This window comes from Panthera tigris, chromosome A1 (genome assembly GCF_018350195.1).
Source record: "Panthera tigris isolate Pti1 chromosome A1, P.tigris_Pti1_mat1.1, whole genome shotgun sequence".
NCBI classification, from domain to species: Eukaryota; Metazoa; Chordata; class Mammalia; order Carnivora; family Felidae; genus Panthera; species Panthera tigris.
In genome coordinates, this window is record NC_056660.1 from 117,375,124 (window position 1) to 117,389,130 (window position 14,007).

The 14,007-nt window shown below is 38.2% G+C and overlaps 1 protein-coding gene across 2 annotated transcripts in view; it reads left to right on the plus strand.

Annotated features, from left to right (window-relative positions):
- Positions 1-13,502, plus strand: part of NDFIP1 (Nedd4 family interacting protein 1) — a 56,028-nt gene extending 42,526 nt beyond the window's left edge. For both annotated transcript variants that reach the window (XM_042986188.1, XM_042986179.1), the window contains exons 6-8: positions 1,812-1,878; positions 4,777-4,882; positions 12,414-13,502. In XM_042986188.1, coding sequence (XP_042842122.1) covers positions 1,812-1,878; positions 4,777-4,880 — 171 coding nt within the window. In that variant the 3' untranslated portion in view covers positions 4,881-4,882; positions 12,414-13,502. The remainder of the gene's footprint in view (positions 1-1,811; positions 1,879-4,776; positions 4,883-12,413) is intronic.
- The last annotated feature ends 505 nt before the right edge of the window (positions 13,503-14,007 follow it).

The window sequence follows — 14,007 nt, forward strand, 5'->3', positions numbered from 1 at the left end:
TTTAGGTTTGTCTTTATTCTGGCTTCATGAAGTTGAACCTAAATCATTTGCAGTCGGTTCATGCATGCAAGTCTTATACTTAAATCTAGTGAATATTGGTGGCCCCAAGGTATCTATCTTACAGGTTGTTCACAAGTTGCTTTCTCTGCTTTTAATGTTTATAATAGGATAATATGTGTGTTTGTTCTGAAATTAGTTGTTTTTATGACAAAAAGAAAGATAACACTTCTTTGGTGTCTCATTAAAAATAGGCATTCCTCTCACCCTCTCACTAATTCTACTAAAGTTTTAGTTTATCTTTCTTCTTCCCTCTTTCTTTCACTTTGTTTCTCCCCCCTTCTTCCCTCTCTTCAGAGCTCTCTTCCTCCCCTCCAGGGTTGTTTATCAGTAGCATCAGTGGTTATACCAAAATGTCTGGGAGCTGAAACTGTTTAACAAGTGCTACTCCATTAGGGGACTTTATCTCTACAGTATATTAGAGAGAAATCATCAGTGATCTGGGAGTTATCAGGTAGTCACAATTGTTGAAGTAATTTATACTTAAAAAAAAATCTAGTCTCTTAAAGTATACTGCGATTTCATATAAGTTTATTGCTTTTATAGATAAAATCAATGTATCCATCATAAATTGGCATTATAAACTAATTAATGGGTGTTGACTGACAGCTGGAGTTTTTCAAATTTATTTATTTTAACCAGTTAACATTTTTAGGATTGCAAGTTCCTTTGAGAGTCTGGTAAAAGTTAAGGACTTTTCCCCCAGACGGCTAATATATATTCATCTGAGACAAGCCTTCAGGTTAAGAGCCTGAGTCCTAAAGGGGTTTCTCGTTCCTTCTGTCTTAAATTGTTATTCTATTAGGAAATAAAATGCTATATTTTAACACTGAGACTGTGTTAAATTCTTGGACACTGAAGCCCCCAGTAGAAAACAGAGATAAAATTAGTTACCAATCTTTTTTTTAACTAAAATTATCAGAGCTGACTAAATTTTAAAACTGAATTGAGTGAATCAACTTGTATCAGGATGGCCTGGTCTGTAACAGAAAACGGGTTCAACATGGCTTAGAAAACCGTGGAGCACATTTATTTCCCATGAAAACAAGCCCTGACGTGGAGGATAGTTAAATCAGGGTGTCATTGACATCATTAGGGACAGTTGCCACTTCTGCTCAGCATGTTAGTACAGCTGCTCCTCCCTCAGGGTGAAAACGGCCATAGCAGTTTCAAGGCATCACAGCAGAAGCACAGCAGTGCTCAGCAGAAGAAAGACAACTGTTTCTTCTCTTGCTTTTCTCTCCACATGCAAGAAGACCTTAGCAGCCCTCAATTCCCTTTGGCCAGAATGTGCCATTATTTGGCAAAGGAGTCGAATTATTGTGTTGTACATGATAAAGCTTGCAAAGTGAAGGCATACCTGGAAGAATAGGAACAAAATAATTGGTTCTGTCACTGGGTAAGCAAAGTCAAAGGGTCATCAAAACGTATTTCTAGAAGGATGAATATTACATGGGCAAAAAAAAAAAAAAAAAAAAAAAACCTTTTAAAAAATAAACAGATTTGAGCACTGCAAAACAAGGAGTCTATAAGACAAAATCATATCTCAAGATTGCCTTTCCATGAAAGGAAACGTGTCTGCATATGTCATAACCATTTCAGGTCAGTAATACATAAAATATTTTCATTTAAAAATTTGCAGGAGCTAAATGATTGCATTAGTATGCAAAAGTCTTGTGTTTTGTGTGCCCTTAAGTTGAAACATGAAATTGTATTTGCTAAGCTGCTATAAAATTGTTTGCTTTATTTTTCAGTTTTCCACCTATTTCCCTGGATATTTTGATGGTCAGTACTGGCTCTGGTGGGTGTTCCTGGTTTTAGGTAAGTGCTTTTAACATAGACAAAGGAGAGAAAAGATATTTTTAATTTTAGAAGTAAAATTGCTTTTAGTAAACCCTTATCTTGCTTATGATACAGTAATATATTACCAATAGTAAGTATAATTTGTAAAACATTTCTTAAAGGCTAGGTTGTTGTCACCATTAGAGTAACAAGCAGGTTAATAAAAGGTCTCTCAGTGGTAGGTTTTTCCTAACCCATTTGTATATACTTCTCAGGTTTCCCATGTGACCAGTGGGGCATGCTAATAGGACTTACTTTATAGTTTGCGAGTATTTTTCCCCTTGAGAGTATTCATGACAAAAGGGTTCACAAACTTAACCCCAAATTATTTATAGGTATATTGTAACAAATTGAACTAACTACTCAGGCATGTATGTGGCCAATCTTCAGTCAGATCTGTCAGCAAGAAACAAAATGTATAGTCTTACTAGACATAACTTCTGGAAGAATCATTATTGGGTTTCTAGAACTCTTTAGTTCAGTACTGGTGAGAATAAGAATGATTTTGCAATTAAAAGAATATAATATGCTAGGCATTTCAGGTTGTTCATCTTAAGATTATCTTTTTTTACTCTGTATTTAAAAATTTTTTCTTCTAAGACATTTTAAAGCAAAGAAATGAACAGTGGGGTGAATAGTTTTGGCTTCTTTTTTCTTCGTGAAGAAAATATTTATGATACAATAACTGACCACCATCACTGTTGTCATTTCTCTAGAACCATAGCAGGATCATCCCGTTCAAGATAGTATAATTGCCTCGCCCACTTCTATGATATCGCTTTCTCCTGTCTCCTGTTTTGGGCCGCCTTGTTACCTTCTTAATCAAGATCCTTGGTGGCAATGCTACTAATGGGTCTAGTTAGCACAGTGTAACACCCATGCCCAACAGGTGCTTAATCTATTCAGGACCTACCTGCTTTGCCCAAGGTGATAGACCATGCATTGGTGAACCTAAATTTTACTTAGAAAATACAAATCTTATATCACACCATCCCCCACTTCCCCAGTAGCATCATCTATTCTAATAGTCTTTGGAATTCTAAGGAAAGATAAATCATACCCCCCCCCCTTAATCTTAAGGCACTTAATAATAAAAATGACCCATAGAAGAGTTACTTTGGAGGAATAGTTTCTTGGCTTGCTTATTCTTGAAAATGTATCTTTACGAAAAAGGGTGACTTTCCTTTATCCCCCAAGCCTAAATTCAGACAAGTCCTGAATGGACCAAAGGAGAGGCATTAAATATGTATTTTTAGGTTGATTGTTGATAACATAGATAATTTATAGAAACTTAATGAACTGATTTCCTTCCTTTATTAAAGTTTCTTGGGAGAAGAATGTACCATACTTGTAATTAGTCATTCTGTTTATCTTACTGCTTACTAGTAAGCGAAAAAACAGTGACACTTAGGATATATAACTTGTGCATTTGGATCCAATGTTTAGATCATTTTGGGAATTTCTCTTGCAGAGAGAACCAATTCTTGGGTGTTTTGTTATTTTGTTTGTTGTTTTGCTAGGAACAAGTCTACACAGAGCTCTCAAGCTGGCACTCAATGAGCTACATCTAGCCTGTAGTTATAATTTGTTCTACAGTTATTTTCAGAGGTTTTTTTTAAAAATTAGTTGCCGTCACTTACAAATCAGGAGTTTCCATATAAAACGTCTCAATTTTTTTACTTTTCTTAAAAATTGGAATATCTAGCAAAACAGGCCTATATTTCCACCTGGCCCCCACCCTTTGACTGGAGCTGAGTTGTAGGCATCCACTCCATATTAACCACTCATTTCACCAGGATTCCACAACCCAGCACGTGATGGGGTAACCCCTGCTCTCTAGTCACTTACTACTTTTGCTGCCAAACAGAATGGGAATGAGGAGTGCTCGCTGAATGGGTACAGATTTTTTAGGGGTCATAAAAATGTTCTCAAGTTAAGATAATAGTTTTGGTTGTACAGCTTTATATTTCTACTAAAATTAAATAAAGCCAGTGAATGGTATACATTAAATGAGTGAAGCTTATGGTATGTGAATTATATCACCATAAAGGTGTTTTTAAAATGTCTCTTAAGACTCAGGGAAGAGCTCTGAAGGAGGAAGGTCAGAAGAGAGTGAGCTGTCATTAGAGGGGGCATACCCCCTTCCCGGGGGGAGGAGGGGGTTGGTTGTTACAAGAGGTGAAAACTGAATGTAAATAGCTTTCGGTGTAGACTTAGAAAATCAGCCTCACTCCTTCAGTGCCTGGGAAATAAAGGGCAGAGTGAACCCTACTTGTATATATATTTTTAAGAATAGAGAAATTAAATTTAGAGTTGAGAATGTAAGAATTGCTGTAAAAACAAAAACAAAACGAAACAAAATATAAAAAGAATTGCTGTAATAGGTTAAGGGGATCCTGACACCTAGTGGACAGCATATGTACAGTTGACAGAAAAAAAAAAAACCTTGACAAGAGGGATGGGGTTTTTTTTTGGTTTTTTTTGTTTTTTTTTTGAGAAAAATATTTTATAACCTGTCTTTTTTGGGGGGCTTAATTATTGAAATACTGTTTTGGAACCCAGAAGGTAAGTTTTCATAATGCCTTTCAGTGAGGTTATCAAATAATAGAGGTTTAGCTCTATCTTATTTTTTATTTCCCTTTTAGACCAATTAGATTCTGAATGTGCAAAAAGACTTTCATTTGGGCTCTCAAGATTATGTCTTCTCAATGAGAAATGGAAAATTTTGTATGGAAATCCTTTGGAAATTGCTCATGTTTTGATAACTTTTAGCAGAAAAATGATGAAATAGTGCTATCAATAGGGATATTTCTGTGGGGAGGGTGTACTTAATACAGAAATTATAAATTCATTCTTGATTTTTCTTTTTTAAATCAGGTTTTCTCCTGTTTCTCAGAGGATTTATCAATTATGCAAAAGTTCGGAAGATGCCAGAAACGTTCTCAAATCTCCCTAGGACCAGAGTTCTCTTTATTTATTAAAGGTATTACACAAAACGTTATTCTAGTCCCGGTATAATCACGTGATACATTGCCAGTTTTTCTCCACGATCAGAGTAGAGTATGCCCTCTGTAGTTGGAAATATAGAGAAGGTAAGGAAGCCATAGTCCTTGCCTTTTTGGCAGTTTTTAGTTTAGTTAAGGCGTGTTTTCATTAAAAGCTGTTGAAATGGGCAAGTTGGAAAAACTACCATAGGAGAAAACATTATCTCATGTTCTGACAGTATAGAAGAGGCAGGGGTCTTCATAGTCTTTGGGAAGCTAGGATATTTGGCTGTAACTATGGGGTCCAGGATCTTTGAATCCTGAATCCTGAAGCCACTGCTTATTGTACCAGCTCCAGAGGATAGCATTGAAAAGGAGCCTTTTAGGCCTAATCACTTGGCTGTAATTACATAGGTCCCCCAACCCCCAGAGCTCCTATGGGAAGAAACCATTGTCTGCATGAGGAACTCCTTTTGCCTAGGCTACTTACAAGCCCACTAAGGCTTCCATCTCTTAAAATTAGTCAGGAGACTTTCCTGGTGCCCTTCTTCACGTTCACACCCTGACATTACCACTCTGGTGGTAAGGAGGGTCAAACCCAAGGAAAGGAAGGGGAACGGACCTTTACCTCTGCCTAGAAGAGGAGGACTAAGCCCTGCTAAGGCTCCTCTTTGATTCCTATGTGGTTTTCTCCAGAGCTTAGCTCCATCTTCCATCTTTAGCTGCAAAAAGAAAGAGCTATGGAATCTTGGGAAAGAGTATACCAGAGAGAGTCCTCTCTGGTAACAAGATCTGATAGGACTTCTTGGACTTCACTTTGTTCCTTTAAGTTTGGGATGGGTGGGTTGTGGAGAGGAATCTCGAACCACCCTAGGGGCTAGGTTAGTTGAAGATCAGACAAGGCTTTGGGGCTTTTTTTGTGTGTTTTTTGTTTTTAAAGATTTTATTTTAAAGTAATCTCTACACCCAACATGGGGCTTGAACTCACAACCCTGAGATCAAGAGTCACATGCTCTTCCGACGGGGCTAGCCAGGCACCCCCTGAAGATCAGACAAGGCTTTGTTTTAAAGGGTGTACCAGTTGACATCCATCTTAAGTGATACGCAGAAATTGGATAGGGTGGGGTAGATTTCAGAATCACCTAAAGCAGAGTGAAGAGTGTTACAGAGGCAAGGAAGTATGAAGCTTGCTCAAGGGACAGCAGTTTGATTATAGCATAAAGGACTGTTGAAGGTCAAGGCTGGCAAAGCCAGCTTGAGACAATGGTTTCAAATATCTTGAGCACTAAGCCCATTTGCAGTGGAACAGTAGAATGCATAGAGCAGCCCTTAAAGTCCAGGGACATGTTGGTTCAATGCAAGCTAACCCTTTGTGAACATTAATTTGTTCTCTATTTGCTGTGGGTAGTCATAGTTAACAAAAGTAATCAGATGCTAAGAGTGGAGTTCTCTGTGTTGAAGATTCATGATAGTATCAGGATGTGTGCGTCTAGAAAAGAAACTACCCACCATAATTAATTTGCCAGGTGATGTGAGACAGCGTTAAAACTTTTTTTTTTTTTTTAATGGTTATTTATTTTTGACAGAGACAGAATGCGAGTGGGTTAGGGGCAGAGAGAGAGGGAGACACAGAAGCAGAAGCAGGCTCCAGGCTCTGAGCTGTCAGCACAGAGCCTGACGTGGGGCTCGAACTCACAAGCTGTGAGATCATGACCTGAGCCGAAGTCGGACGCTCAACTGACTGAGCCACCCAGGCGCCCCAGCATTAAAACTTTTTAAGCAACAGGGATGCCTGGCTGACTCAGTCAGGAGAGCATGCCCCTCCTGATCTTGGGGTCATGGTTTTGAGCCCCGTGTTGGGTGTAGAGATTATTTCAAAACAAAATCTTCTAAAAAATAGGTAAAAGTTTTTAAGAAACAGAATAATATGAGAATTTCTTGAATATGACAAATTGCATTAAGCATTTCATATGTATAATTAAATGTATTTATGTAAATAACAGAAAGTTACAGTGATAGATGAGGTCAGATACCTGCATGGTAGAGTATATTCCTAAGGCATTTCTTACAAAAGTTAAAGCATGCAAAGAACTTGGGCTTGTATTGGTTAAAGTAAATTTCTTCAAGGCAGTATGTACTTTGATTTGAAAGAAAATTTTGTTCCTTAAGAGTGCCACATGTGCTGGGTTTTTTTTCTTTTTTTTTTTAAAAGAAATAAAACATTTGAAGTAGGTTTTATTGCGTGTTTAAATTTTTTTTTTTTTAACGTTTATTTATTTTTGAGACAGAGAGAGACAGAGCATGAATGGGGGAGGGGCAGAGAGAGAGGGAGACACAGAATCGGAAACAGGCTCCAGGCTCTGAGCCATCAGCCCAGAGCCTGACGCGGGGCTTGAACTCACGGACTGCGAGATCGTGACCTGAGCCGAAGTCGGACGCTTAACCGACTGAGCCACCCAGGCGCCCCATTTATTGCGTGTTTAAAAGTATGTGGCATATCCTGAATTTGAATTAGGTTACAAAGTCTGGACTCAGATGGACGTTGACACTGCTGGCCTAATGCCCTAATGTGTTTTTGTGTCTAGGACATCCTAACTTTAAGAGACTTATCAGATGTTCTGTGTAGTTTTATGAAGTTACTATTGTCCTCTTTTTTCTTTCCTCTCCATATCCATATCCATATCCATATCCATATCCATATCCATATCCATATCCATATCCATATAATTGGTAACTATTTCTAAGTCTCACATTTAATTCTTACCTGCCAAAGATTCAAAAGTTAATTCTTTTGGGTTGCCATGGTTCTCCTTACAAAGGGTGCCCAAATCACCCATAGATTTCCCCTAATCCATTGATGCCCGTATATCCTGAGGGGACAGACTTCTTTCTCTCTCTCTGTCTCTCTCTGTCTCTCTGTCTCTCTGTCTCTCTCTTCCCCTTTTGATTCTTTTAAAGTGATCTCTGTTTCCAGTGTGGGGTTCAGATTTACAACCCTGAAGTCAAGAGTTGCATGTTCTACTGACTGAGCCAGACAGGTGCCCCCTTATTTCTCTTTTTTAAAAATAATAGATTCTATAGGTCTAGGCAAATGGTAGCTTTGAATTTCTGAATGGACCAAGATCACACTTCTATTCTCTTCATTCTTCAGTTAGAAGGAAATTTCAATGTTTATTAGGGGATTGCACACCTTCCTCATCTTGCTTCTAACACATAACCAGTAACAGCCAGGTTCAGAAGAAAGCCTGAACTTCTCAGTTTTCCTGTATTGTTAGAGACTGTATTGAGTGGCTTTTGTTCATAGAAATTGGTATTGTTTTGTTTGGATTTTTAAAACTGTCTGAAATGTTTTATAGGAGTATTCTAAATGTAAAGCAAAGTATGGGATTATGATTTGCAGTAGGCAGTCCTTAGTACTAATGCTGATGGAATTGTGAAGGGACATTCTAGGCCCCTGCGATTCTCTGTATTTTGGGGTCAGAAGCCTTATTGTGCTTTAGGAGTTGTCAGAAACTTAGAGCATCTCCTGGTGAAGGGCATCTTAAGTTTCTTTTCTTTTCTATCTGACTTTGCTAGTCTAGTTGATTTGAAATCATTTCTGACATGCCCAGAGGATTCAGAGCTCTAAATTAGGGGTTTGGAGGCTTAGAGCCGCATTTAGAATTCTAATGACTTCCTTACTAATTGTCAGTATCCCCAGAGTGAATCTGAAAAGCCATAATATCCCATGGGACTGAATTTCCTTTGTCCATTGACAGGGATAAGAACTGTTCATCTAGATCCAAATGTAGAATGTTTCTCTAGTTGAGAGGAAATTTAATTTAGTTTGAAATTGTGCTAGCAAACCATCATGGAAGATGTGAAGATTTTATTTTCTTTCACTGAGACTTCTTAACTTTCTTTGATATATATGTCACTAGTTAAAAGCTAGCTGTAGGCTTACTTTTTGCCAGAAAGACACAGGTAGGTACTTTTTAAAATAGCTTTGCCGTAACAGAAAAATAACTTAATTCCCATGCTGTACTAAGGTATGCCATTTTCTGGAAAAGGGTACAAGAATAGTGACTTTTCTGTTCAGGTGACCCAAAATACAGGACACACAAACAAACAAACCTTGAAATGACCCCAGAAGGCCTCTTTCTAATCAGCCAAAGTAGATGTTACAAAAGCCGAACAGTGAGGCTCATGTACTGCTATCATAGGGGCAGCTCTCAGGTTCCCTTTTGGAGCTCATTTAAGCTTAAAAAGGAAATCTGGTCTCCTGCCCCACAGCAAGAAAAGCCAGAAGGAACTGCTAAATGTAGGCCCGGTGGCCTCAAGAAGTGAGTGACTGTGAGGAAGCAGAAAAACAGAACGTTCCTTCTGTATTGTTTCCAAAGAAACAGATACCTTTCAGAAACCTCTTTATCTGAAATGGTCAAAAATGTTGTGTTCATACTTTTTCTTATTTACCATTTTACTGGAAAATAAATTTTTATGGAGTACCACTTCCTCTGATGCTGCCAAGGAACTGAGGGTTTAGCTGCAGTAGTTGGAATGTGGTAGCACAGTGAACTGGTACCAGACGCTGCTCCAGAAGCACTTGTGCCTGTGAAGCCCAAAAGATTTTAAGTTGTTATTTTAACCACATATAAAATAGGAGGGAGGGGCACCTGGGTGGCTCCGTCGGTGAAACATCCGACTTCGGCTCAGGTCATGATCTCACGGTCTGTGAGTTCGAGCCCAGCGTCGGGCTCTGTGCTGTCAGTTCAGAGCCTGGAGCCTGTTTCGGATTCTGTGTCTCCGTCTCTCTCTGACCCTCCTCCCGTTCATACTCTGTCTCTCCCTGTCAAAAAATGAATAAACGTTAAAAAAAAATTAAAATAGGAGGGAAAAGTTTGTAAGCCCTGGCATTAATGAGATAGGACGCTTTACAATTAGATAATGATTCCTGTGACCTGTACCTATTAGTTACCAGATATGTAAAATTTCCCCCCATATGATGCTATTTTTCCTTTTCTATGATGTTTCCCTTTCTATAAACTTCCCCCTCCTCCTTAATACTTCTCTTAATTTATTAAAGGAAGTTCACCCCAAGTTAAAGTTAAATTTGTTGGACTATGTTGTCAAGTAGCAAGACAGAGAGAGAGACAGTGTGTAAGCAGGGGAGGGCCAGAGAGACAGGGACACACAGAATCCGAAGCAGGCTCCCGGCTCTGAGCTGTCGGCACAGAGCCCGATGTGGGGCCTGAATCCATGAACCGTGAGATCATGACCTGAGCCGAAGTTACACACTTAACCGACTGAGCCACCCAGGCACCCCAGTGGTATTTTTGCTAAAAAAAGTTCATATAACATTCAAGAAGAAATGGTGGTTTTCCTCTTGAGATTAAATGATCTGTAGGCTGATGGTTCCTTTTGTTTCTGAAGTGATCCGATCTACAGTTTAGTAATGATGTCCAGAGTCCCTAACAGCCTTCTTTCCTCCAGTTGTGTTCCACCATTGTTTTTGTGACATCTTGTGAGTCAAGTCTGTCTGGACAGGCCTCCAGGTTTAAGAGAGCAGTAATAATTTTCATTTGGAGCCTGTATAGTGATTGAGATCACCCACTGTTAACCTATCTAGACTCCTTTAGTGGAATTTTATTGTTTGTTGGGTGGTTCTGACTTTGAGGGATCTAATCAACCTCTGTGGAAGCAGCATGATCTAAGGCAAGTGGTCAGATCGTTACCTGGACTATATCATATGTTCTTGCAAATTCTAGTGTTTTAATGAATAAGAACTCTTACATCATTTTTCATCTGTTAATGGAAAGTAATAAAGCTGAAGTTACTTAAAATTGTAGTAAGTCTAGCCTCATTGCAAAAACCTCCACTTGACATAGGCCTGCTGATACACTTTTTGCTTCTGCTTGGTTTTTAGAGTTCCTTATGTTCTCATGTCTTTGTCACTGTACATTCTGAGGTCTCTCAATCTAAAGAAAAGTTGTTCTTGTGTCACTATTACTGGTTTACTTGAATACCAACTGAATTTGGAATTTGGAAAAATATGAACAGTTTAAAAAACCATATATTGATTTCCTCTGTTGTAGCTTCTCTGCATTTTGTCAGCCTTTTAAAGATTTATGCAGTAGTCTAATCAGAAAAGATAGAAAAGAAAGGGCTAGTTCTAGCTTTTACAGTAACCTGGACAGGTAGAAAAGTAAGCTAAGGGTCTCCATATGAGCCCATCCAACTCTCCCTTGGTGCATGATACCACACAGTTGTTTCTCAAATATTTATGAAGTAGTGTGCGTGTCTTCAGTGTTGTTGTGTGTTTTTTTTTTGCATTAACGTAGGGAGTCACTTGTACGTTTTCCTGTTAATTCCATGAAAACCAAAATGATTAATTATGCCAAAACAGAAATACCTCAAAGTATTGTATGAAAACTGCATTTAAAATACAGAATATATGGGGCACGTGGGTGGCTCAGTCAGTTAAACATCTGACTCTTGATTTCGGCTCAGGTCAAGAGCCCTGAGTCAGGCTCTGTGTTAACAGCCCAGAGCCTACTTGGGATTCTCTCTCTCCCTCCCTCTCTGTCCTTCCCCTCATGCTCTCCCTCTTGTTCTCTCTCTCAAAATAAATAAATAAACTTAAAAATAATATGCAGTATATGGGCATTGTTTTGAGAGTGTTTATTTCAGTCATGTATATTCCTTTTTAAAAATCAGTTTTTTGGGGTCCCTGGGTGGTTCTGTCCATTAAGTGCCTGACTTCATTCAGCTCAGGTCATGATCTTGTGTTCATGAGTTCGAGCCCGTGTCGGGCTCTGTGCTGACAGCTCAGAGCCTGGAGCCTGCTTCAGATTCTGTGTCTCCCTCTTTCTTTGCCCCTCCCCGGCTCACGCTATGTCTCTCTCTCTCTCTCTCTCTCAAAAATAAATAAACATTTAAAAAAATTAGTTTCTTTATCAAATTTTTTCAGAAATATATGCCCCACAATACATTGACTTTTTTGTCTGATTGATTGAAAGAAGTATCTGTGATACCTGTGAGTTTACAGTTATTCTTTAACTTTGCAGTGCTCTAAGTACAGCATGACATCATTGGCGTCCTTTGTGGAAATCTTCCTTGTGTGAGATCTGGCAGAATTGGCAGGGTAAACAGGAGCTTCAGGTGTATTAGGAAAATTACCTGTGCACTTGGATTCTACCGTCTCTTAGTCCCCAAGTTTCAGTCATCGCTGTGGAGGTTAAGTGCAGGATGAAGGAAGTGTTACTTGCGTTTCGTTATGTTGTTAGGACGTTTGGAGAGACAGATCGATCCCTGGCTTCGTGGGCTTTAGAGAAAGCATTCAAGTTCTTCCTAGTTCTAGAGTCCTTGGTAACTTTAAGAACTGAAATGTTAATGTTTATTGAATAGTATGATGTCAGTGTAGAGTAATCTTAAAGCTATGTTAAAATCTACTTGTGTCTGCAAACATCCTGCCTTCTTTTGTGACTACATCCTTCTCTTGGCCAAAATAACAAGCTAACTAGAGTTTCAATATTCAATATCCTTCTCTGGCAGATGTTTTCTGGCAAAGGCCTTCCTGCGTTTATGAATTCTCTCTCAAGAAGCAAGAGAACACCTGCAGGAAGTGAATCAAGATGCAGAACACAGAGGAATAATCACCTGCTTTAAAAAAATAAAGTACTGTTGAAAAAGATCATTTCTCTTTATTTGTTCCTAGGTGTAAAATTTTAATAGTTAATGCAAAATTCCATAAACTTTGAATCATTAGTGGTTAATGTTTGAAAAAGCTCTCGCAATCAAGTATGTGATGTATTAATAATGCCTTATCTATTGTTTGTAGTTATTTTAAATAGCATGAGCCTTGTCCCTGTAGTCAGTAGGGGGCAATCTTGCTTTATTCATCCTCCATCTCAAAATGAACTTGGAATTAAGTATTTTAGTGTAAGATATGTATAATGCTGGCCATTTTAAAAGGGATTTTCTCAAAAGTTCAGATTTTTGTTATGACTACATTTCTACGCATAATCCATACTTGCTGTTAAAATTAATCTAGAAATTTATTCAGTTGTACTGTGAACACCTGGAAGCAAAATCATAGTGCAAAATGCATTTAAGGTGTCGTCAGGATTAAGTTAAGTTCTTAATTGATGAATAATAAGCATTAATTTTTTATAGTCTGTATTCTAAATTTTGCAGTACCTTATTGTTCTGTGTTATGTACCTAAGAAATTGTAAAGGTGTTGTCACTATAAAATAAAAAGGACAAGGACAATTGCAGCTTAATTACTAAAATACAGTTGATACTTCATTATTAAGAGTCCTACCCTTCCTTCCTTCCTTCCTTCCTTCCTTCCTTCCTTCCTTCCTTCCTTCCTTCCTTTCTTTTTTGTCTCCTGATGATTAGGCCAAGGGCTGGAGTAGGGAGGGTATTAGATACTAAGGAGCAAAGAAAGAATTAGTTTGGAACTTTTGAGATGATCCCTAACATACTGTAGTACTACTTGCTTTTATAATGTGTTAGCAGAAACCGATGAGTTATAAATGTAGAATGATGTGCTTTCTGCCAAGTGGTAATTCACCTTGGTTTGCTATGTTAAAACTGTAAATACAACAGAACATTAATAAACGTCTCTTGTGTAGCAACTTCTGCTGTAGATTAGTGTTTAATTTCTTGGTTTGCATTTGTTCATTGCCAAGGCAATTTTTTTCTAATCTTTATTCATACAGAGTCATGCAGAATCATTCATTAAATTAAAAAAAAAAATTGGTTTGGAGCCAATTTTTTTCTTTTTCTTTTTTTTTCAGCACAAAAAGTTCCCTTCTGTTATTCTCAGTACATTCCTAAAGATGTATGTGAAAATTGGTTCTGCAAAAGATAATGGACTAAATACAGAGGAGTTGTAGAGATCTTAAATCACTCCAGAACTCCCAATTATGCTTCATTTTTTAGACCTAATCCTAGATAGTTTATTTCCAATATTTTCTGCATGTTTCTTGCCTTTGCTCTTTTTCTCATTTGAGCACTATCCACTAGTTTAAGCCCTATGAGAACCCGGCTGAGGCGAAAGACTCCTCATTCCTCCGTTTCTATTCTTGTCCCAGTTGTGTTAAATTTAAAGTCCCGTGGTTCTTACAATGTCAGCCATTT